Source organism: Amphibalanus amphitrite, unplaced genomic scaffold, assembly GCF_019059575.1.
Source record: "Amphibalanus amphitrite isolate SeventyFive unplaced genomic scaffold, NRLGWU_Aamphi_draft 001881F_arrow, whole genome shotgun sequence".
NCBI classification, from domain to species: domain Eukaryota; kingdom Metazoa; phylum Arthropoda; class Thecostraca; order Balanomorpha; family Balanidae; genus Amphibalanus; species Amphibalanus amphitrite.
The window spans coordinates 10,727-35,523 of record NW_024883374.1 but is presented as its reverse complement, the minus strand read 5'-3'; the positions used below and the strand labels follow the sequence as shown (position 1 = coordinate 35,523).

The window sequence follows — 24,797 nt, the reverse complement described above, 5'->3', positions numbered from 1 at the left end:
CGGGGACGGGGCGCTCCGCCGAGGCCCGGCCGCCCGGTTTATGGCCGGCTCCGCGGGACGGCGCCCAGTAGCCCCGCGCCGGATGATGATGGCCCGGTCCGAGATCGGGCTCGTTCGGCCCTGATGGCGGCCCGTCTGTCCCCAGAGCGCCGCCGTTCGCCGCCCGAACGGTACGACTAGCTGGAAGGCGGCGCCGCCGACGCAGAACGATTCCCGGGAACGCCGAGAATGCGGCGATTTGGGAAACAAGATAAATTGTTGAGAATGAGGCGGCTCGGTCTCGCTAGGAGACATTCAATCTCAATATCGGGCTTCATGGCGAGTGCCGAGGTATTTTTCGCGACTCCAAGAAACGAGATAGTTTCTAGGAAATCTTCCGGCTGTCATAGGACAACTGCACGAAAATCAGAAACAAGAAATCAGTCGGGATCTTCGAAAAGAGCAGAAAAGGTATTATAATAGGAGTATTAGTTGGTCGTTGATAGACGCTCATATAAATACCACTTCTTTGATTCTAACATTTCCTCGATAGTTCCCTTTTAGTTTTGTGGTTAGATGCAGGTAACTAAATACTACGCCCACCTGCCACGTCCATGATGAATGCAGAATGCCCATGCAATTATGCAGAACCGGAAATTAACTAATAAGCCATAATCAAACTTTTTGCACTATTTCTAAAGCTTGATGACAAATATCAGCTCTCAGTGCAACCAATGCCGTGTTATTGACCAATATCCTACCGGTTCCAAAAAGGTGGCATAGACGCTGCGGGGGCATACCTTCTCTCCAAAAACGGTTGTCCAATACACAAAAACGATTTCATGCTCCACTTTGTTACATGCGTTCCTCTGCAATCTAGAACGAACTTATTCTGTTTTTTTTTTCTGTCAGAGAAAAGCGACAAAATTCCATCAATCTCGGACGCTGTCGGTTGGAGCAAAGAACCCAAAAGTCCCATCTGATATACGCAAGCGGATCAGCCTCATATGAAAATATCTATTCACCCAGGCTTTTTATAATCACCATAGACCTCTACGGTCAATATAATCACCTCATTAGAAGTTCAATTGCTTGTGCTCATAATATTCTACATAGTGGATGCTCTCAATGAACCCTGCTATTAGGCCTACTTGGTCAAGCATTAGCAGGCGGGATCCCAGTTTTCAAAACTTGCGCTTGATAATTGAGTACCAAACTTTTTTACAAATTAGTTTCAGATGCCAGGCTGCGCGATCAACATCTCAACCTATATATTATATAATTCATTTGATTTTAGGTTGGTCGATTTAAAGCACGTAAGATGAGTCCCTTTGTATATTTTCCAGCTCATTGGCTTCTCTGAGACGGGCATTTATGACGAAAAAGGCTCCCATCAGCTGTTAGCATCCTCATACTTCATGTTAGAGCAGGCACTATGCACAGCACAGTTCATCAAACCTAAGAAAACCCATGATGCGGCGTCCGGCGACTTGGGAAGAAGACGTTTATGTCCCTACCCATTACTTCATCCAGAGCAAAATGCACCCAATAACTCATAGCGATAATTTCGGGCAGACTTTCGAACACAGTTTATCCCCTGCCGCTTTGTTGATCAGGAGCCGATGGATATATAAGGGCTGGAGATTGGAGAGGACATAGTCACACTGACGCTTGGCAGGTCGCCGTCTTATCGGATCGCAAGCAGGAGCACTCGTAGATCAGATCATCAGAGTAAATTTTCCATGCCTACGCCGCGAATCGATTAGGTGGGAAATAATGGTAAAGAAACATATGGTAATATTTCCCATCCAAGACCACGAATCGGTTAGGTGGAAAATAATGGCCAACATTATAAGTCGACCAACTGCTTTAAATACCTACTGTCTACTTCCATGATTCCATCTATACCTACTGAACTTTACCTGAGATTGACCAGCCATTTGTAGGTAAGCGTAATAAGCCCTTCTCCATCCGTTTAGTAGCGCGAGTTTACCAGCTTTACAAAAGCCCTAATTAACACGGACGCTAAAGACGGCTCTCCGCCAGGATCTGCTGACTCTTAAGATCATGAGTTCTGACAGCCAGGACATGCCGAAATCTGGTTGAACTAATCACGGAAGACGGCGGTAAACTATTGACACATTGCCTTGGGCTAGTCATTCAAAGTTGACTGACAGTTGGCGATGCTCCACATTTCTTCATTTATTTCATCATTGAGGTTATCGCGCTTGTCACATCGGGAGCGGTCGTCACGTTCCTAGTGGTTTCGTCGTGCCACAAATGTCGAAGAAGTCGTGAAGGCGCCCGTTTTATTAATGTAATGCAGCTTGGTTTCCGCCACTGCACTATACGGGGTGGTTCTCAATAATCATAATTCATACCCACCTACTCATAGTGCCTTTTGTGTGTTGTGTGTTATCCCGCGCGGGGCTGGGGTCTCCAGCCGAACGCGCGGGGCTGGGGGGGGGGGTAAATTTTACCCCCCCCCCTGTTATCTCCCGAACTAATGGTCCGATTTGGAAAATTCAAACGCCAATCGAAAGCTCTCATCACGAACTACTAAAAACATGTACTTAATTTAAATTTTGAGGTCAAGGTCAAGGTCAGGTCAAGGGTACAAATTGCAAGTTTCTACAGTATCGGCCTTGCACCGTAGTTGCCGAAGAATGGAGTCATGGACTGAGACTGATCGCCCAAAACGTGTTCTTAGGCTACCAAGACAATATTCGTTGCATACAATATCATTCAGAGGTCAAGGTCAAGGTCAGGTCAGGTCAGGTCAGGTCACCAAAAAACAAAATATAGAAAAGGGCATGTGCGACACATGTTTTATGGGTCATTTTACTCATAGAATTCAATAGGCACACTCAATAAGTGATATGGACCACCTCTGGATGAATTTCAGGTCGAGGTCAGGTCAAGTGAGGTCAAATTTTGAAGTTGGTTGTTAAGGCCTAAAAAGGTGTCTATCTGATGCAGTTTTTCACGGCGAATCGAATGGTGCTATTTTTGTTTTCGTACGAGGTCTAGAACTTCCAAAAAAGTCATTTTTCAAAAAATTTGTGTGTCGTGACGTCATAAAATTTTGAATAACTCCCACATTTTTGAACCGATTCTTCTAAAATTTGGTATGTAGGTGCACATAGACCACTTCTCTGACATATATTCCGGTTTTTTCGATAGACTCAAAATTTTGGATTTTATAATGATTTTCCCAAAAGTCAGTTTTTTGAAAAAATTTAGGCCAAAATCCAAAATTTTCAAAAAACCGAGATAGCCATTTGATAGACAAAGTAAAATTACGTATAACCTTTTTTGTTACGTCTTGATTCCTTTAAAAATGAAGATGTTAGCGGCGTTTGAACTTTTGCCGTTTTTGAGGCGAAAATGGCGAACATGACGTCACTAAAACGTCAATTTCTCAAAAATTTTCCGACGGATTTCGCTCAAATTTTCAGGGAACGTGTCAAATTGATGTAAGAAAAGGTACAGAAAGTTTGGCGGCGCTGCGCGCCGCCGTTTTTGAGATATCGCAAAAATTCGCGAGGGGGGGTAAAATTTACCCCCCCCCCCCCAGCCCCGCGCGGGTTATGACTCGAAGCTGCGGTTCCTGGAACTGAATTCTGAAGCCGACTCAGGGGATTTATATTATAAAATTTCCTTGTTAAGTGAGTTTTATTTATTATCTTAAATTCCATAAGCAGTGTGCCTGCATGCACGCTACCCACCGACTTAAAAATGAGAAGCATTTAACTTCCCAGAAATGATGGGCGAACAACAGCGTTACAAATGCTTACTTATGCACTCCCAACTCCCATTGAAAATATTCGACTTAAATGAAACATAACACAAAACTCAAAGCATTGCGGTCAATAATGTTTACCATAGTCCCATATCTCAAGCTTGAGTGCTCGCACACAGTTGGGTCTGTTCGCACAGATTGCTCCACAAACCAGTGACACATGTAACGCACAACGCCGACTCCTTTTACAACCATCAAATCCCCATCGGCCATCACCCCATCGGCGGTGCGGCTGACCGCCGTGTTGTGGCACCGCATTCCACCGCGCGTCCCTCGGAGTCCAACAAACCTGACCGGTGACTGGCCGGGTCGCCAGGCCGGCTGGCCGTGCACCATTGATTGTGTGAATCATCCCGTTTGATTACCTGACCGGTGGGTGCCCCGGGGCGGGGGGGGGGGGGCTCGTTCGGCCCCCCAGCCGCCGCCGAGCAGTCTCCCCGGCCGGTGACTCAGCTGTGGGGGGAGGGGGAGGGGCGGCGTCTTGGCAGTGGCGAATTTCCAGGAACTGGCCGGTCGATGAGCCGAACCTCGGCATGTTTGAAGCCGAGCCCTCCACCCGTGCACGGCCCCCGGGTCGGCAGCGCCCCGGGACAGCGGTGCACGGGTGCGTGTAACGTGTTTGTCTGTGACGTCATCTGATGTAAGCGTGTACTTGTGACGTGATTGGTTTGAGCCCATGACGTCATAACGTGCATACATGCGCCTTATTCCCCCGTGACTATACCGTAACATTAGTGCCAAAAAGTTTATTTTTTTGCGTCACCCTACACAAAAGTTACCATCAACATTACAGTCTTCGATCGCTCGGTCCCCTCGAGACCTGACCTCCATCGTTGCTTCAGTGACCGATTCGCGACCGCTCGTGACCCCTAATGACCTGACCTCGACATTACCCTCTCTGTGTGCGGTCAGCGGCTGTGTGATCCGCCCACCATCGACCACCGCGTATTCACCAGACAGAGTGACACGGTGTGTCGACCAGGGGTCGATCGTAGGCCCACCATCAATTACCGACTCCCTCACCCCCTCCTCCCGTGAAGTGAGGTAGCTGACCAGACCCAAAACGTGACCCAGGCCGGCCCACCGGGCACGTAATACTGTATATTATATACCTACCCGATCAGCAAGAGGTTAGGCTCAATCGATGGTAGGCAGATGTGAATATCAGAGTCTAGTTTGGAACCAGGCACCAGCGAAAGTTATCTTAAAATGTTACCTCATTAAAGGCTTTACATAACCAATGAATTAATTCTAGATTAGCATCTGAGCTTATCGCAGTTCGGGCTTCCACATTACAAATATTGCGTAATCGGCCTGTTGCTCAAAACTAGCAGCATTGCAAGATGAGAGACTTATGAGTCAAGACTTATAGTCACGAGAGACTTCTGAGAACTGTGTGCCTGATGTGAATGGAACTTGAGATGCAGTTCTTTGCACGAATTCCTTGACCATCTTTTTTTTTACCCGCTCTTGTTATCGTTAAAATAGGCCAACTAAAAGCGTCCGGAAGGAACTAGCCGAAGTTCGTATCCACCAAGCCCTACCGATGACTGAATTTCACGGCCCAGATCTTACGCTTAGTTAACGTATCCTTCAACCCCTTGCCTCTAGAAGGGCAATTTTTCACTCCGACTGACCGTTACATGAACAAAAGTAACGCGATTACACCGGTTGCCTTTGGCCTGTCCGCTCGGGTCAGCGCGTGACTAGCCATGAATTCAGCGACTGAAAGTCAAACGCCCGGCCATTGCCGTGTGCGCCCCGGGCACCTTCGTTCATGGCCGGCAGCACGCTCGCTGCCCCCCTCCCCCCACCCGCCTCGTTTGGCGGCCGTCACTGCCCGGGGGCACGCGGGTCGGTCGCCCGCCCAGAGCGCTCATTGGCCGGCGGTGATGTCATGCGGCCGCCGATTGGCCGGCCGCCGTACGTACGGCCCAGTGATTGGTCGACTATGAAGTCACCGCGGCCGGCCGGTAAGTGGGGCCGCGCGGGGTGGGAAGGAGCCGTTGCCGTTCTGGCGTCGCCGACGATATAGTGAGCTTACGGCATGCGATGGGCAAAGGGCACGTGTTTCGTCGGCTGCGTGTCCGCCGAAATGCAGACACACTTGATAAAGTGCTGGGCCGAGAATGTTGAAATTGTAGTGCTTATAAAATTAGGCGCTCGTCCATTCTATGTCTTTTTCCTTAATAAAATAGCTTGCACCATTTCATCCTAGCTTATTTCACATCATGTATCAAGTTTTATCAACGTGATTTTACACTAGATCTAGATTTCCTAAAGCACTGTCATACTTAATTTCCAATAATTTTACGGTGCCTTGTTCGCATTTACCTATTCCTACAAAACATTGCGACGGGGAGCAGCGCAGCCACCATCGATACATTTTATAACATAACAATTTAACGGTCATTCCTAAATAAAGAAAACGTACCTAACGTTTATCAGTTATCACCTTCTCTCAAAATACCTAAAGCAGGTATGCATAAGCATTTGCCAAACTGTCAGGGAACTCAGATTTGTTTTCAATAGAAAAACACATTTCTAACGAATAGTGTTTTAACTATTGACAACAAACCTTCGGTTACCTAAATACGGCAAAGTATGCACTCGGTTCGGCGTAACTGAGAATTTCATGGTCAGCTGACACTGCGGCTAGTTTCGGAGTAGGCACTAACGAAGTGCTAAAAAGGCGTTAAAAAACGTTGTCATTGTCCAAACTCTCATCGCGTCTTAGATATATGCTTTCTGTCATAGTTGGGAAATTGTAAGGAACTGTGGGTGTTTAGGCACCGCAAAGCAGCCGCCTCAGTGCGCCGGCTTGTCTTTGGGGCCGCAACAGACGGCGGTTCTCAAGGTCACCCGCGCTCGGGAGGCGAAAATGCAGTGCCCGAACATCCACAGTTCCTTACCATCCTCTCTATGCTTCCTGTTACCAATATTTCCCAATACCAATACCCTTATGAACCCGTATAAACTCCCATCGCGCTCGCTCGAAATTATTCCGCAAATAATTGGTTGATTAAAAAATAATTGTGCTATCTATCACTATCCAGACTCGGAAGGAAAACAACTCCCACGTTCTGAGACTTTCTTCTTCTTGACTGTTCCAACTTGTATCGACATGGGTCGCCGGTTGAAAATTGATTAATCAGGCTTAGTGGCCGCCTATGAGCCCCTCCGGTTCCACTAATGCACGGCGCTCTTTATGCCTCCAAACTCTGTTTCCGGTGGTATCGTGCCGGAGTTGATACGCCACTCGTTCCGGGGCTTTAAATTACGAGTCTGGCTCAATCACGGACGCTGTTGCTACCTGGAAGTGAGCCGCAATCATCTGGATGGGAATTTACAAAGAATTTACTGGGTGGGATGTAATTTGCTTAATTTACCCAACGGTACATCAAGCGCCAATTAAAAAGTTTCAGGGTGGTCTTTGCAATAAAATATTTATTTTTCACCGAGTCTGATGCCCACCACATCATGCCCTGTCGTGCGGTGCAGCATCATTCCAGGCGCCCACTACTAGTGCCATCTAGGGACCGGAGGACGAACTATCATACGAGCAGCACAGTCCATCCTGTGCCGCTGGCGCCGCTGCCCCTGACCGGTGACCACTCCCCTCGGTCCCCCTGTGCCGGTGCCCCTGACCCGTTCGCGGCTATCGAGCGGCACGGTATACCAAAGTGGCGCGTGCCGCCGCCGCCTCCGCCGCCGCCGCCGCCCAGGGTCAGAGCGGCCCGCGCCGCCGCCGCCGGGACCGCACCGTGCGCATATGTATGTGCTCCGTGCACGCACCGCACGGAGGCGCCGTGCGAACAGTCGCCATCGATCGACAGGGGACGGTCCGCCCGGCTGACCGCCGCACAGTGGGCCAGTTTCCCGTGCACCGGGAATTAATTAATGTCACGACCACGGTGCCGGTTATTACCACGAGGGAGGGGCTTCGGTACAGGTAAGGCGGAGGCCTTACGTTTCACTGTGAGCTAATCCGTTTGAAAAGGTGTAAAATACTTTGAATGTGGTGAACTGTCTAAGACTTTGGTCCATTCTTTGTCGTACAGCGTGATTAAAACTATAATTTTGTGCAAGTATGACGCTTTGTTCCTGGCGTTTGCATGGTCTCTCATTGACAAGTCAGTGAAGATAATATGATCACAGCGTTGGTGTCCAGCCAAAACATTTACATTTGCATCGGGCCGTACTGCATTAGCTAAGTCGGCAATGATCCCATGGATTACCCATAGATTAAGCTTATCGGTCGTTGGAGTGATTTGGGCAGCGGAACAAATATATATGGTTTAACAGCAGGATCTGCTTCAGTACCTACCGTCCAAACTGCCCTTAATGGGCTGCCGGGTAGCAATGGAACAGCATATTGCTACAGGCTGTCGTCAGGACTTTTAATGCACATCACGCATTGCATTAGCTGATTATAAACGGTCGCTTATTGTGTGCCCTAACAACCATAAAACTAAAAGTTCAGCAGCCAAACACATTCAGGGTGAAGGTGGCGAGCGATATTGCTGCTTGAGACAATTTCTAAATATTGAGCCTTTTTATATCTCTGGAGAAATAGGTGCTGATGCTACCACTCACCAGACGCCGCAATAGCTGGCTGTCTCTCGAGTATTTCAGCATATCAGTTCAGAAATTTTGCTTTTTACGCGTTCAATTTTTCCTAAACTGGTACGCATTTTAACACATTACGAATGAAAAAAGCAAAGAAGGGTGGCATATGACAACTTGTAATCATATGTGAGCTCTCTGATATTGTTGTGTGACCCCGTATGACACTGTGAAGTGTGAGCCCTCCTGTGATCTCGTCTGACCCCACATAGCTTCTGAAGCCCCATGTGACATGCAACATGTGTTGATATCTCTGGGAATCTGACTCCGCACAGCCTTGTGTGACTTTTGTGACCTTGTGTGACCCCTGTGACCTCTACGACCTTGTGTGACCTCTATGACCTTGTGTGATCTCCCTGACCCTCTGTGACCTCTCTATGACCTCTCTCCTTACTCCTCAGCCGGTAGGCGGCCGCCGCCACGGTGGAGGTGTGTGACCTCTGCGACCTCTATATGACCACTTTATGACCCCTATATGACCTCTGTCCGCAGCCGGTAGGCGGCCGCCGCCACGGTAGAGGTGTTTGACCTCTCTATGACCTCTCCCCACAGCCGGTAGGCGGCCGCCGCCACGGTGGAGGTGTGTGACCCTCTGTGACCTCTGTGACCTCTCTATGACCTCTCTCCTCAGCCGGTAGGCGGCCGCCGCCACGGTGGAGGTGTTTGACCTCTGTGACCTCTGTCCTCAGCCAGTAGGCGGCCGCCGCCACCGTGAGGTCTGAGACCCCTGTGACCTCTATATGACCCCTACATGACCTCTCCCCGCAGCCGGTAGGCGGCCGCCGCCACGGTGGAGGTGTGTGACCCCGTGTGACCTCTATATGACCCCTACACGACCTCTCTCCACAGCCGGTAGGCGGCCGCCGCCACGGTGGAGGTGTGTGACCCTCTGTGACCTCTGTGACCTCTCTATGACCTCTCTCCACAGCCGGTAGGCGGCCGCCGCCATGGTGGAGGTGTTTGACCTCTACATGACCTCTCCCCCGCAGCCGGTAGGCGGCCGCCGCCACGGTGGAGGTGTGCGACCCGTCCACGCTCGGCCTGTGGCCCGATGCGGCGCCGCCCGAGCCGATGGCCGGCGGAGAGACGTTCCTGGACCGCAGCCTCACCGCCATCGACTGGCTGCCGCAGGTGGGACTGGTGCGGGGGACTGGCGAGGACTGGGGCGGGGAGTGAGGAGGACTGAGGGGACTGCTCCCTCAGTCCTCAGAGACTGAGGCGGGGAGTGAGGCAACTTTGGGGGACTGATGCGGGGAGCTGAGGTGGGACTGAGGCGCAGCGGCAACACTGGCTATTTAGGATGACTATGCTAGCTTTGTAATCATAGCTGCTATGACTTCATCCACGCGGAGGCAGTTCATAACGAAAAGACTCAGAAGCTGAAAAACGCGGAACCGAAATCTCGCAGAAATCGAAGCAAAACGTGGCTAGTGACGCATGAGCTTATTGATCAGCGCATTGTAAAATTGTGCCAGCTACGAAAAAACGACCCTTTTTGGCATCATACTTTTTGTGGTTGGCAGTATTCTAAATTACTATTGTAACTCAACTCTGCCATCACTCAGCTACCTAATAAATCAGACGACGGAATGCCAGGCAGGCATGTTAGGCATCCACGTGCATGTTTGACCGCTGACTTTAAGGGTTCATTTGCTGTCCATTTTGATAGCAGTAAACTAACAAAAGGCGTCGTAGAGGAGCACTAAGCTACCCGATGACGAAGAATTACAACTGGCCTCTGTCATCAGCTAAATGTCAGTTGTTGAGTCGTCTGTGCTTTTGCAAGTCGCTCTAGTTTGTTTGCTTAAACATGGCAGGACTTAGACAGCACAACATTCCTTGCACGCTTCATGGGTCGTGGGTACCTATCATGCATAAAATTCTTAAAAACCTGTCCTGGAATAAGATAAAACAATGTTTCCAACATTTCTATCAGATTACGGACACAAGATGAATCACAGCCCACCCCTCCCCTCCCGCACCCCAGACGCACCGAAGCTGTCTTGTCCCAGCCGCGACTGTTCAATTCATTAGCTGACCTGACACCGTTTTGTGTCGTTTTATGCACCAGCTCAGCGCCAAGAAGAGCCTCAGTCAGACGGTGGCTGCCGCGGCGCAGATTCTGGACGATGGCAGGAGTCAGATAGCGCCGGCCGACTCGACTGGGGACGGCCCGCCGGCCAACGGCAAGCCGCCCTACAGGTGAGACGTGAAGGCACAACGGCAAACCGCCCAATAGGCGAACCAAGGGAGCACTACTCACGGCCAGCCGGCCAACGGCAAACCACCCTGAAGGCGAGTAGTTTTTTTTCTCACTAGATTCAAGTGACGGCAAACCGTCCTATAACAGGTAGAACTGGGTTCAATCGACGGTCAAAGGCAAACCACCCTACGGGTGAGCAGTAGCGGCGGAACACCTTCAATTAAGAGGGGACACTGCCGACTTTTGGTCCCATTCTTTCCATGCAACGCCCATAGGGCTAATGTCAAAATGCCAAAATCAAAGGGGGGCACGGTGCCCCGCCGCCCCGGTGCCCTCCCCGTTCCGCCGCCAATGTGGGTGAGCGAAGGACTGCCCACTGGATTAATTTAATGACAAACCACCCTGGTTAGCCGTCGGGCCGTCTTTACAGGTAACCGGAGGGGCGGGGACTTCATCGAGCTGCGATGAATTTCATTTGTAATTAGGTGCCCCTGTTCATGAGCCTTCTTTGGGGAAATTTCATCCAATATATTATCTACCTCTGCAAATGTCAGATTACCTTTTAAATCCGCCGGAAATGTCCGTCACAATAAATGGTTGATAATCCGCCATCGTAGGTGGGCACGCTTACATATTTCTCCGGAATATTTCGGGCTCAGGGGTTCCAGGTTAATGGACGGATCACTCTAGGGTAATGGACGGATAAGCGGAGGCCCAATCCCCACCACTAGTGATGTATCTGTCATGATGACACGCCTGACCACACCGAGGTTCGGCTCAAACTGCGAGCCGACGCTGACGGTGATTAGCGGTGACTTGTCGCGTGTCATTGTCACAACGTGATGGACGCCATTTACGTGAAACTATGCAACAAAGCCGACCAAGAATGCGCTGAGCCGGATAGCTACACTCGTACTGAAGGAACAGGCACCATGCACCAGTTTCTGGACATGAAACATTGGCAAGTGGTTTAAATGCTAATGAAAAAAGAAAAGTAAAATTTCCGCTTGTGAAGGCTGAGCCAGACAAGCATAGGCGTAGGAACAGGGGGGCCGGGGGGCATGGCTCCCCTACTTTTCGGCAATTTTTTAAGAAAAAAAATCTTTTCTTTTTATTTGAATGCAAAACTTAGAGCAGGAAATGGTTCAGCAAGGTGAGATGAGCACAAAACTGCAAAGAATTTCTTCATAGGGATATTGGGGCTCCCACAAAGTGGCATTGAAGCTTCGCTGCCCCCTCCACTTCCCTTCCCCCCCCCCACACACACTTTTCGTGAGGTTCCTACGCCCATGCAGACAAACACATCCACCGCAAAGAGTGGTTGGTCCTCTAACACATCATGGAGCCTCCTACCACATTAAAGAGATCTATACGCACCGTATGGGTCCTTATTCCTCCGCACACGACCCTCATGCCTCCTTAGAGTCCTATCCTATTCTCTGCAACAAGGCTATTTCATATTCCACACTATGGTGTTCCGACTTCCGAGTAGGTACTTGCTGTCCACAGCTGTAGGCTTTCCTCATTACGGAGCGAGCGAAGCGAGCGGAGTCTTACGTAGAATAACGGAAATTTCTGAGTATGAGCGGCCGGCCGGCCGTGCGGACGCTTTTGCGAGGCTTATATCTCAGCAACCACTTGACCGATTTACATGCGGTAATTTTTGTAGGGTAGCTTCATTCCTTCTACCAAGTATTGGACTATTCCCGATGCATGTGGGTGACCCCTTATGCACGTGCCACGTGCAAAACGAAGAGGTGTCACTTTTGTAATTGTTGCAATATCTCGGTAACTACTTGGCCGATTGCGCTGAAAGTTGGCATGTAGGTAGGCACCCACTAGGCACTGCATATCCATGTGCCAGAGTTGGGGTGCCGCTGCACGTGCGCACGTGCAGGGGTCGTTTCCAGATCTCGAGAACGGCTCGACCGATTGCGCTCAAATTTGGTACACAGTTAGGGACCGGTTACTAGGGTGCCGTGCACAAGTCAGTTGGGACCCATTTTGCACGTGCGCACGTGCAGGATGCCGCTTCCAGATCTCGAGAACGGCTGGGCCGATTGTGCCCAAATTTGGCACATCGCTAGAGACCAGTCAGTAGGGTGCCGTGCACAAGTCAGTTGGAGGTACCCCCTCGAAATGTCGCACGTGCAAGACTCACCCCCTCGCTCGCTCCGTTAGTCGCCCCAAAAGGCGCTATACTGGTATACCGTGGACCCGGTGCGGTCTCCGGAAGCTCATTATACCGACACTCGACAGACCGACCCTCGGTTTTGTACGCGTGGTCCCGTGGCGGCGCTGCCACTCTATATGTACACCTGCCAGCAGACTATTCACAGCAGGCCCCCCAGTGACGTCAGCAGCCGGCGGCCGTGACGTCATCGGGGTGTTTGCGCCGGCTGACCGCCGGTGTATTGGGTGGGAAAGGTCGCATGTTGATTGTTGGGGTATGGATGGAGGGCGATCCATCAGACACAGGATGACGAAAGTTGCAAATGTGCGTCTATCATAGAATGAGAGCAGTGCACACTGACACGGCACCCTTTATCACATGGACATACGTGCATAATTTGAAGACCTATATGAATGCATATTTTCCAAAATCGATAAGTACTTCTATCTAGTATCTAAGCTGGTACCTATCATATCAGTAAGAAATCCTTACTGTACCAAAAATGTTACAGGAGCTAAAATAATTTGCAACGAAACTAGATGCCTACGCAGCGAGTGATATAAGCAAGCATACAAACTGATATACGACACCATTTATCGAGGAGGACTTGTAAGTGGACCACTGCAGAAATATTACAGCTCTGTTTGAAATACTCCAGTTCCGTTTGCCCGTTTTACCATCAGTGGGCCTGGCTGTGTCATATGTGTAACGGGTCACCGAAAATAACCAAGGCCCCGGCGCCATCGTGTACATCCGGTCGTTGTAAGGAATGTGTGTGTACTTGTATCGACCGAACTGGGGTGAACAATGGAGGAACTCGCAGCTCGCGATAATGTACAGAAAACACATAACACGTGACCGGGCGTCAGTAACCTTTCCGAAATAGACACGGCTTGCTAACAGACCAGAATAGGACCAACAGACCGAAATGATATACTTTACCAATAGGCCGGAGCTCCGGACCAGTGCACCAGACCTCAACCCTTTTTCACATGCTTACATGCTTTTTACATGCATGAAATATTTAATCATGTCAGTAACTGTGTGTGCATTTTCCATTCGGAAATACATGCAGGTTGTTTTGGATGCCAGTCATTCTTAGCATGCGGCGACATAGACCCAATGTTCAAATGCTGATATTGATATCATTGGTAGAGCTCGGGTCATACCAGGCATATACCTACAAAGCGACACCCATCCGGAGCTCTGAACCACGGGATCAAATGTGAAACCAACTGCTGCCGTATGAAGGTATAACGAACATCAGAAAGCGGGATGCACGCTGCACGCAGCATATAGTGTTAGTTATTTAAATATACGTTCCATATGTCGAGCACTCTAAACTTTCTTTCCCATCTATTTCAATGCTGGTCTCAATATAATCATGACTTTATTTGATTGAACAAAAGCATTGATTGAAAAGTTATGTGCGCTGCTGGCGTAAAGACGCATGGTAACGCGAATGGATTATAGACCTTTGCAGTAAATCGGGCCGCATTATCAGAACCGCAGTATAAAACAAAACGGTGATGACGCATTCAGGATTCGTCTGACCTAAGCGTAGCTACTTGTGTTTCACCAGAAAGACATTAATGATAATTACATCGCCAATTTAACGCTTCTTCGGTGGCTTTGCGCGTCCATTAATTCTAAACATCCCCGCTCAGCATCCGCTCAGTGTAGCTTCACATATAACACACTCGCATTACATAACTTGGCTATCACTAAGCAGTGTCAGTCACTCAATATGCACCACAGATATAGGTATTTCCCAAACTAATCCAATCACCCTCGCCGCTTTTGAGTGTCCCGTCGCTACCTCCTCAGTCTCCTGGACTGCTGACTCAGACCCAGACCCAGACTGCTGGTCTGGTCCGACCGCCGGTCCTGGGCCGCCCAGCTGGGCGGTCCGGCCGCCGGCCTTGGGCACCTGGTCCTGGTCGGCCGTGGACGGCGGTCGGCGGCCGGCCGGCCACAATCGATAGGTGCACCTGCCGCCGCGGCCGCCGATGAATGGGCTCACGGGCCGGTCCGCACACAGCGCCGCCGGCCGAACACTGGGCCGCCGCCGCCGCGCCGCCGCTGCTCCCTAATGAGTGTTTGGAGCGACTCGGGAGCGGCGCCGGCGGGGCGGCGGCGCTGCACACGGGGAGCGGGGTCAGCGGTGACGGCTCGGGCTGAGTGACGAGCTGACGGGGCGCCACACCACTCGGCGATCAGAGGGATTTGTATTCACTCAACGGGGGGGGGGGGGGGGGCTATACAACCCAAGGTCTTTAGCAATATAGCTTTGTAATAAGAGATATTGGTTGATAAAGGCGCAAAGCCGAAAGCTCCCGAAACTGTATTTTGTCTTTTTGAAATTTTATATCTTTTGGCTAATATGAGAGTAAGGTTAATATCTCTTATTATATTCATAATGTCTCTCAAAACTGTGCTGAAAACCATTCAAGATAATATAGCTTTGGGCACAACTAATACATAACAAACGTTATACCCAACTGACTTTTGAATACTATCGCTATAAGCAGCGCAAGTACAATTTTGAGCTTGATATATCCGTAAGATATTGACCGAAGCCAGCAGTAACTATATGTGATCGTTGTTTTATTCAAAGATCTTCATCTGAACTTCAAACTCTCGGCTTAAAACTAAAAACCACACCCGCTTGCTGTTCACAATCCACTTTTCACCGTCGTCTCTCTGTGTTTCCAGTTACGCCAATTTGATTTCGATGGCGATCCAGAGCAGCGTCAAGCAGAAGATGACGCTGGCCGAGATCTACGAGTGGATCACCGAAAACTTCCCCTACTACCGAGACATCGTCTCTGGCTGGAAGGTAAGACGTCAGCGTCATCATTCCAATCATTATACAGTCATTATACAACAGCTGCATCAGTGTGACTAGTGTGAGTGGAGCGAACGCCCATACAAATCTCATTAATATAAGTATATATAAGTATATAAGTAAGTATAAGTATAAGTATATATATAAAAATATAAGTAAGTAAATATAAGTATAATATAAGTATGTCGAAAAATGGACCGTCGGTATCCTTAAAATGACAATTGTCAAAAGCATCCACCTTCGAAGTTTGCACGCACGCGACGACTCACTCAGTTATCAGGAACAGTTCATATTCAAACGCTACGAAATCCTAAAATTGAAAAGCAGATAAAAAATGATGCAGATACCAAAGCATGTCTTAGCTATCCACGTCACCGATAGTTGAAATGATTGTGAGTGTGTCCAAGCACTCGACGCCCAGTTCTGGTCAGAGCAGGCCATGCAAGCAATCTTGGGCCACGAAGCAAGATCGTATGCGAACTTCACCCACCTCACCACACCACTATGCTTCATTCAGCACATCTCCTGCCTCCTATATCGTTTTAAATGAATCATTTGTAATCTGTATGCGGCGCTGGCCGGCCAGCAGTCAGCGAAGCTTCACTCGCATGCAACAGCCGCATTGCAAACGGGCCAGTATTTTCAGCGTCCACAAAACGTAACTGATATGCTGCGGTGCTCTGACAGTACTTCTATTTTCTTTTCCGATTAAGTCCACCTCTGAACACTTCTCCCAGTGAAGTTGCGCTGAGCGCTTCCTTATGTACTGCGGTACAGTATGTGTACAGGCGCAAACAGCTAACGCCATCTATTGGCAACGACCATAAGCTGCTCCGGTCGCTTTGCACGTAGATATTTCTTCATTCACTGGTTCTTGTAAACGTTTGCTATTGGCGGGTAGATAGTAAATAGGTAGCCAATATATTTTTATACACTAGAACGGATGTGAATCGTTACTGACGCTGAGTTTACAGCTTTAAACGCTCAAACAAAAAGGACTTTCGAATGCACTAAAAGGTCTCGTATGCAAAATGGCACAAGAAGTAAGGGCCTGTCGTCTTCCCACAGATAAAGCTGCGTAACAGCGCAATTCAATAGTGTTTGGCTGTGATCCTTCATCAGTGGTAACTTTTTTGGCACGCTATTGGCTAAGCGACTACACCATCCAGTATTTACGAAAATCGAAGCCAACCACCATCGTTTAGCAATGCCAATCAAGTCTTACCTGGTGGTATAAAAACAGAAATGGACGGAACAGTTGCTGTGGGAAGAAAATCGCTGAGCTTTAAGCTGATTACGTCTCTCAGCGGACATAACCTGCGTCATCACCAGCCCACCAGTTTCCCGTCCAGCCTAGTAGTGGACGGAAAACTGGTGACACACCCGATACCGACCAAAAGTCCGACCTCTAATCCCCATCCTGCTGGTACTCCTATTAATTCCATTCTACTAATTCCACCAACCCCGCAAACGGTGACAGATGACCCTGTATGTACCACCAACGACCTGCCCTTTTGACCGTGTCCATCAAACGCCCCCTCCCTCACCCTCTGAGCAGGGGAAATGTGACCTCACCCATAATTCATCCCACGAGGAAACGGGCGCCGTCGGCCTCCCGTAATGACATACGTGCCATTCATGTATTAATACAAGGAACGGATCAAACATGTATGGACACAGGACATTTGGGCGGCGCAAAAACGGAGATCGACATGAGTATTTTTTTGCTGTCGGAGATATGACGTCACCTGGCCGTCCCCAGTCGTCAGAATATTCACAATATTGATCCGTAAGTGTTTTCGAGAATAATTTACCTAGATGCTGGAACTCACGATAGGTTAATTGATCGTGAATAAGGTTTTGCCATAACATCACGCTGTTTTGGAACTAATGCGAATTAGAGACAGAAACAGCAGTGGTGTTTAGCTATCGAGCAAGCACATACTGCTCAGTGCGCATGCAGTACCTATAGTTTTGGTGGCGCACCAGACTTCCCTGTAAGCTATTTAGAAATGGAGAGCTCCTGGCTGGTACCTACCAGTACCCATATCTATTCGAGCTTGTCAGCCGGAAGGACTTGTATCCCGAATTGGAGAATCAGCAATCAGCAACCATCATTGGATTTGGCTGATACTCTCACTAGTCCCTCGGTTAGCAAAAATAGCAACGCATCAAACCTGCGGAAAGCGCCCACAGACATGTTACATGTTACGCCTACATGTTACTTTGGCTCTCATATTTATGTGTATGTTGTTTTCGTGACAAAATCTCTAGAAGGTTGGCACAGCGGACCAGATGCTGGTTACGTACGACGCTTGAGTTGGTTACTATTCAGTATCGGTTGGTATATACTATCGGTTTGTTACTATTCAGGATAAGTTTCTCTCGACGACACTCATCAGAGCGACTGGACAGATGAAACAATGCATTAAATATTTGAACCTTCAGCAAATAGCCAGAGCGAGAGCAAAGTCGCGCATTAATTAGCAGCAGCTCACGTTACATAAGAACGTCAAATACACCTTCTGTTTTTTCCCGGCTCGTATTCCATCAGTTTTTCACCGTTGAACGTCGTCTCGTCTATCAGCCACCGTCCTGACCGACCCCGTGTTACTAACGCCCATCCCCACATCACCGCTCTACCCAAGCTCTACCTACTCTCCTGTAGGTAACACACGGGTCTCCTTACACGGTCCCCGCGTCCCTCCACCGTCGGGCTCCGTCAGGAGCGGTGTTACCACCGGCGGACGGCAGCAGCGCGCCGTGCGGCCGGTATTGATTAATCCCATATACCTGCCGACAGCGGCGCCGGGGGCTCCCGGTGCTGCCAATGCCGCCGGCCGACGAGTAAAAACCGCCGCCGCTGAGCGGTCATTAGTGCCGCCCGTCAATGGACGCCGGTCAGAGGGCCGCCGGAAACGGGGAGGGGGTGGGTCAAGGTCAGAGGAGGTCGCTCAGGGTCAGACGGGGCTGGTGAGGGACAGACCCGGTTGGAGAGTTGAGACTTCCGAATTCGGAGTCAGACAGGCCATTAAATTGAATTTTGTAGACAGATTAGGACGTAAGAACAGCATTGACGCACTACTCGAACCGTTCCATAAGAAACTCACTAACCAACTCCTTAGTTGGTATACGAAGCGAAACTCTCGTTAACATTACAGCAGCTCGCCCCAGATGAGACCAATGCAGAGTTCTGTCCCCCGAGGCTTTTGACCTCACTGGCCGAGCTGGCAACCAGGCGATGCGTGAATTCCCTCGTCGAATGACCACAACAGATTGATAGCGCAGGTCGATTGAAGCCGCAGCTCCTTCCCGGAAGTGGAGCGCGGGGTTTCCGGGCCGGTACGACTGGCAGTTCGAACCCCGCCGCGTGTTGTGCCGGCAGCGAATAACTAATCAACCGTCACGTGGAGGCTTCCTGAAAAACGCAGAACTTCCTGATTTCCGCTGGACCAGTAGAAGATCGAACCTAAGCCCTGCAGTGCTTAGTCATCAGTCTCATTAATTATAGTAGGTACGGCAGCTGAATGAAAGATGATAAATGCCTCAAGGTTGATCGGGCAAGGAATGGGGCACTGCTATCTTCTCAGCATAGCACAGCATTGTCTTCAAATCCTCACAAATCAAGGGCACACAGCCGACCAAAACGACACGCTTGGCAAGCTTGAAGCTACTTAATCAATTAAATCTATTGAAAAGGAGCAATGTGGCTGAACGCATTCTTCAACGTCACGGCGGATTTCCGAGCTGCAGCCGCAGTCCGCCGGTGGCACAGGATACAATGAACAGGACACAATGCGCAGCACATGCCGATCCCACATACATCACTGTAGCACTGGTGGCCGTTTGACATTTGCATTACTGACGGTGGAGAACGGCGCGCCGCGAGCACATTAACCGAATGGGGCGCAGACGGCACTGCAGAACGCCATTCGGACATTAGCCGGGGCAAATATAGAATATACTGGTCTGCAGAACGCACCAACAACCGAGCCACAGCCATGATGGCACGTGATAAAAATGTACCTAATTACCTGCTGTACGCATTCTGGAGCGAGGCCGCCATTTGCCGTCTGCAATGCTGGACGGAGCGCTAAAATAGAGCGGTCTAATTTGCTGCGTAAATCCAGTCTGCACGCTAGTCACGCACATTCTTGCCGAGAAATTTTTACCAGAAAGTTCCACTTGGTCCTGGATTAGCGACTAAGGCTTGCTTCATTTACCAGTCAAATTGATGCTGACCAAAGCCTTACTGCTTTAATCGACAGGTTTTAAATGTTATTATCTGCACGGCGTGACCATAGGCGGCGGAACGGAGGGGGGGGGGGGGGAGAGGGGCCGCACCGGGACACCGTGCCTCCCTTTGATTTTGGCATTTCAACATTAGCCCTATGGATGTTGCATGTGGAAAGAATGGCACCAAAAGTCGGCAGTGCCCCCCCCCCCCTTAATTGAGGGTGTTCCGCCGCCACTGCATTGACCGCGCAATGACCTATCCGTTTTTTTCTGTTTCAGAATTCCGTCCGTCACAATTTGTCGCTCAATAAGTGTTTTGTGAAGGTGGCTCGCACCAAAGATGACCCGGGCAAGGGCAGCTACTGGGCCATCGACCCCACGCACAACCCTGACGAGGCCGGCTCCTCCAAGAAGCGGAAACACGCCGGCACCAGGGTCAGTGGACAGGTGCCACAGCTGGATTCGTGGAGCGCATATCGTCCATGCCATGTCACGTCATCATTCATTGACAACATGACGTAGTTCCTTGAAGCTGAGTTTTGCAGTGGCCATGTAGACGGTGCAGATAAGAAGGAATGAGTTCAACCGGTGCCGGGAAAATTGCACTTTCGTTCATTTCGTAATTTCATATGGGGGCTAAAAAGGCTACAATGGAATGGCTGAAAACTAGTTCATGGGCAAGAAAGAATATCACTTTTTATGGACTTAATTTACGGGAATGTATAGCATATAACCTGCGACCACCACGCTCATGCTTGACCCAGTAATGCAAATCACGTATAGGTACACTACTGCTTTTACCAGGATCATGCCCCGCAAATAATAAACGTCCTAACCACCTCTTTCTTCGCCCCGCAGTACTCGCCGTACCCTCCACCGCCGCCGCAGAAGCGCGTACCTCCGCCGCCGGTGCCCGCCTCCCTGGCGGGCGCCCATCCGGGCTCGGCGGCGCCCCCGGTGCCGGGCGCGGCGCCCCTGCCCGTGTCGGTGGCGCTACCCGTCTCCCTGGCCGACCCCCTGTCGGTACCGGTGCCCGTCTCTGCCGACACGGTGGGCACGGTGGGCTACGCGCCGGCGCCGCCCGGGCAGGAGCACAGTCAGGCGGACCCTCTGTGGGTGGTGGGCCAGTCGTGGCACCAGGAGCCGGCGGCGGTAGCGGCCGCGCCCATCGCCGCCGAGACGGACATGACAGGTAAGTGGAGTGGACCAGCGCAGGTGAATGAAAAAGTGGACCAGAAAGCCAGCGGACAAACTTGGCGACTTATTTCAATGAATACGAGTTAATTGTACGTAAAACGTCTTCGTCGTAGTGTTCATTCAACCAGTTGATAGAAAACTTATTTCGAAACTAAGCAATACTTGAGGCGTGAATTTTATGCACCTTATCAGTACTCACCCTTCCCTGCCAATGCATTCGTCCCACTAAACATTCTAGCGACGCATGCTATCTGCGCGCCTGTCCACGTCACTCGCCGTCTGACCAGCCTCTAAGCACGCCCCGTGTCCCTCTCCGCAGCTCCGTGTCTGGCCATCAGCGCCAGCGACATCAACGCCATGGAGTCGCTACAGTCGCTGCTGTCGCCAGCTGACCTGGCGCAGGTGATCGCGCACAACGCCCAGGAGTTCCCCGACAGCCTGGCCGCCCTGCTGGCGCCCTACACCGTGCAGAGCACCCAGCACGCCAGCGCATTCCAGGTGAGACCGCCCGCCGGGCGCGATTGTAGGGGGGATAAATGGTGGGATTGCAAGCCGTGAGAAGCAGGGAAAATACGAGCATCAGACGGGAGACTTGTGTGTTGGTTGAGAGCGATGGCCCCGATCCCGCTCTGTGCCGCCGTCGGCTCAGCAGCGTCCCCTGCGTTGGCAGACGTACCAGCCGGAGCAGACGGCGCCCGAGCCGAGCCCGCTGCCGTACGAGGGCACCACCATCGCCACCACCACCGCCGTGCCGCCGACCGCCACCGCCACGGCCGTCACCGCCGCCCCCACCGCCGGCACCGACTCGGGGCCCGGCCCCCAGCTGGCCGCGCAGGCCGCCGATCTCAACCTGGGCTCCAGCTTCCTCTCTTCGTCTCTGTCCCTCCGCAACCACGGCTCCGGCGCCACGGTGACCATCAACGAGGTACCGGATGAGGGGGCGCCGAGCGGGCTCAAGATCGAGCGCGAGGAGCTGCAGAGCCTGACCACACTCAGCCCACACGTCAGCAGCTCCACGGCGCTGCAGCCGGCCGAGCTGGCCGACGACTTTGACTGCGAGTACGACTGGGACTCGCTGCTCTGAGACCCGACTCACTGCTCTGAGATAAGACAGTCACTGGGACTCACTGCTCTCAGGGGTGGACACTGAACAGTCACTGGGACTCGCAGATTGCAGACCGAATGGCTCGGACTCGGTCAGTGCGGATACAGTCACTGGGACTCGTTGCTCTGAGCGGCGGACCGACTCACTGGAACTCGCAGCTAGTCTGAGAGCGGACCGAGTGACAGACAGCCTGGGAGCGGACCGAGTGACGGACTGGGTAGTGCCTCAGGCCGACGGACAGACAGACGGGTAGACGGAAGGAAAGACGAACAGACGGACGAGCAGACGACGAAACGACAAACAGACGGAGAACGGAGGGACATCAGCTGCACCTGGCTGAAAACTCTGCTGTTTGAATCTTAATCTGGAATGGCGGTAAGCGTTTTTGAAAACCAGAATTGGCAGACCAGTGGTTCAGTTTGGCCAAGGCGGCGGGTTTCTCGTTGAGCGCCGGCGGTGCATGGTCTTACCGCGTATGGCGTCGCGTGTAGGCGAGACCATTAGAGACGAATGATTATAGTGCCATGCCACGGCCCGACGTTATTGCTGGAGGTTACGCACAACTCACCTGTGTGCCACCCGTCATTGCACCCTCTGGCCTATAGATAGCTCATTTCTGTGCTATCCTGTCTTTCCAGCCACACAAGAGTTGCATTCAAATGATAAAGCCGCCAACATTTACCCACACTTTTTCATGGTACCGCAAGTGAAGTGCGTAATCGACAGTGTTGTCCTGTAACTTTTCTGTCCGGTGCTAGTAGGGAACTGTACTCCCAGCACCCAGCCCGTGGCGTGACGTCTGTAGTCCCACAAGTGCCTCGGGGGGTCGACTGTTGTCGGGGCGCGGCGCCCTGGCCCCCTGCCTTGCCCTCGGTGCGGTGCGGCGGTGCGCACTTTGTTGTAAATATTGGTGGTTTTTGGACGGAGATCGGCGGTGTCCTGCTCCCAAAGGTGCCTTGTTTGTTGTCTGAGCACTTACCCGAGCTGCGACATTATCACAGTGCCTGAGAAGCAGCCTTACACGGGAAGCCGGCGGCAGGTTACACGCGGGCCGGGCCGTTGTGTGTCGGGCCGGCCCCGCGATGTTGTGGTCTCCCAGGGACGGCAGACGGACTCAGATTCCGATCTCGTGTATCGATATTGACGAACGCCGGGCCCGCGGATGTTTTTGAGCGCGGTGTCGGTATCGGGGAGACGCTGTGCGTGCTGCAGGGGTCAGTTTTGTGCGAGACAGGCTGACGGAACGTGCCATTCCCAGTGTGACATTCCAGCCTGAAATGGGCGCCGAGAGTCGAGACGGCCGACAGGCTCAGCCATGAGCGCTTTCTTTGTCGCAGGAATTCTGCATTGGGACCTCACCCCGACCGGTTGATAACTGAACACATGGCAGTTGGTAGTTATGTATCGAGTTTGCCACGTATTGACCATAATATGGACACAATAGCGTTGTTCTTTAGTACTGCTTAAAATGCCTGCATATTGGCAAAAATCGGCAGGTCATAGGTAGAAACTTAGCCGTAGCCAGATCGGCCTGTACAATTAGTGTGTTCCATAGGTTGTTTTGCAGTTGATCTCGAGTGTTATTTGTTGACGCTACAGACAAGTCATCATCTGTTGGACAGCGGTGCCAGTGGTTAATTATAACGTAGCTTGGATAAAGCGCACAGCCCACGCGCAATTGATAACTTTGATCATGTCCTAGCCTAGATTGTTGGAGGGCTGGTCTTTGTGTGGCCGAGTTACGTGGTGTAGGAGCTGACGGCTTCACGTGAAAAAGCATAACGTTGGAAAAGAACTGGTCAGTTCCTGTAAACAATTGATATCCTAGTTGACTAATGTAAGGTAGGTAATGAAGGATTAAAATGACTTCAGAACTACGCGAAACATTTATCGTTTTTTTTAGCTGGGTCTACTCCAAAACGGGTCGCCCAGTACCATTTGAGTAAAAGTGCTTGTTTGGCAGAGGACAAGTAGGAAACAATTTACATTCCAAATACACATTGATGGTGCTTATGACAAAACAGGCCGGAGGTATTATGACAAAGGTCACGCGAAAACAGGGTGGAATTACCTTACAGCTGGCCCCCCCGACTTCTTCCTCAAAGCCGACCGCACTAACAGTAACGCGCCATTTGTACCGAAGGGCCACACGGATACGGGTTTAGTTTCAGTGCGCGGCCCACTGTTTTCTGACGGCTGCTGTGTTTCTCTGCGCCACGCTGGTCGTGAGCGCTCGACGTGCGCAGCTGTCTGGTGCAGTCGGCTGTCTGACGGCCGCTGGTCGGCGTCGGCAGCGCGCACCACACCGATACGGGACCGTATAGAGAGCCGCCGCGGCCGGCTGGGTAGCCGTCGGGGTAGGGATAGAGGCGCGTAGGTAGCCGCTCCCTATGCCCGCCGTCTGGTAGAAACTGGAGCGCTCGCGCAATAACAGAGGAGCGAGGGACGGGAGCGCGCCGAGCCGCCCCGCTGTGTAGAGAACTGCGGATACTTACTGCGTGACCCGACTGTGTTATTGGTGTGTTGTTTGTTGAACTGAATACATATCCTTCCTGAAGTGTCTGTTTTAAGCCAGAGTCGACATCCCGTCACCCATGGTTAGTGCGAAGCGCCGTCTGAGCTACCCAA

At 51.1% G+C, this 24,797-nt stretch overlaps 1 protein-coding gene across 1 annotated transcript; it reads left to right on the top strand.

Moving 5' to 3' along the window:
• The first annotated feature begins 555 nt into the window (after nucleotides 1-555).
• Nucleotides 556-24,726, top strand: LOC122375607 (forkhead box protein S1-like). The gene is made up of 10 exons (XM_043355110.1): nucleotides 556-561; nucleotides 8,900-8,902; nucleotides 9,176-9,178; nucleotides 9,404-9,538; nucleotides 10,479-10,609; nucleotides 15,499-15,622; nucleotides 20,147-20,302; nucleotides 20,726-21,059; nucleotides 21,384-21,562; nucleotides 21,735-24,726. The coding sequence occupies exons 1-10, from the start codon at nucleotides 556-558 to the stop codon at nucleotides 22,146-22,148; spliced, it is 1,485 nt and encodes a 494-aa protein (XP_043211045.1). The 3' UTR covers nucleotides 22,149-24,726.
• The last annotated feature ends 71 nt before the right edge of the window (nucleotides 24,727-24,797 follow it).

Excerpts from the sequence above, each read along its gene's own strand:
- LOC122375607 (XM_043355110.1), top strand. Across the intron at positions 9,539-10,478 it reads CCATCGACTGGCTGCCGCAG|CTCAGCGCCAAGAAGAGCCT; the intron begins GTGGGACTGGTG and ends TTTATGCACCAG. Across the intron at positions 15,623-20,146 it reads ACATCGTCTCTGGCTGGAAG|AATTCCGTCCGTCACAATTT; the intron begins GTAAGACGTCAG and ends TTTCTGTTTCAG.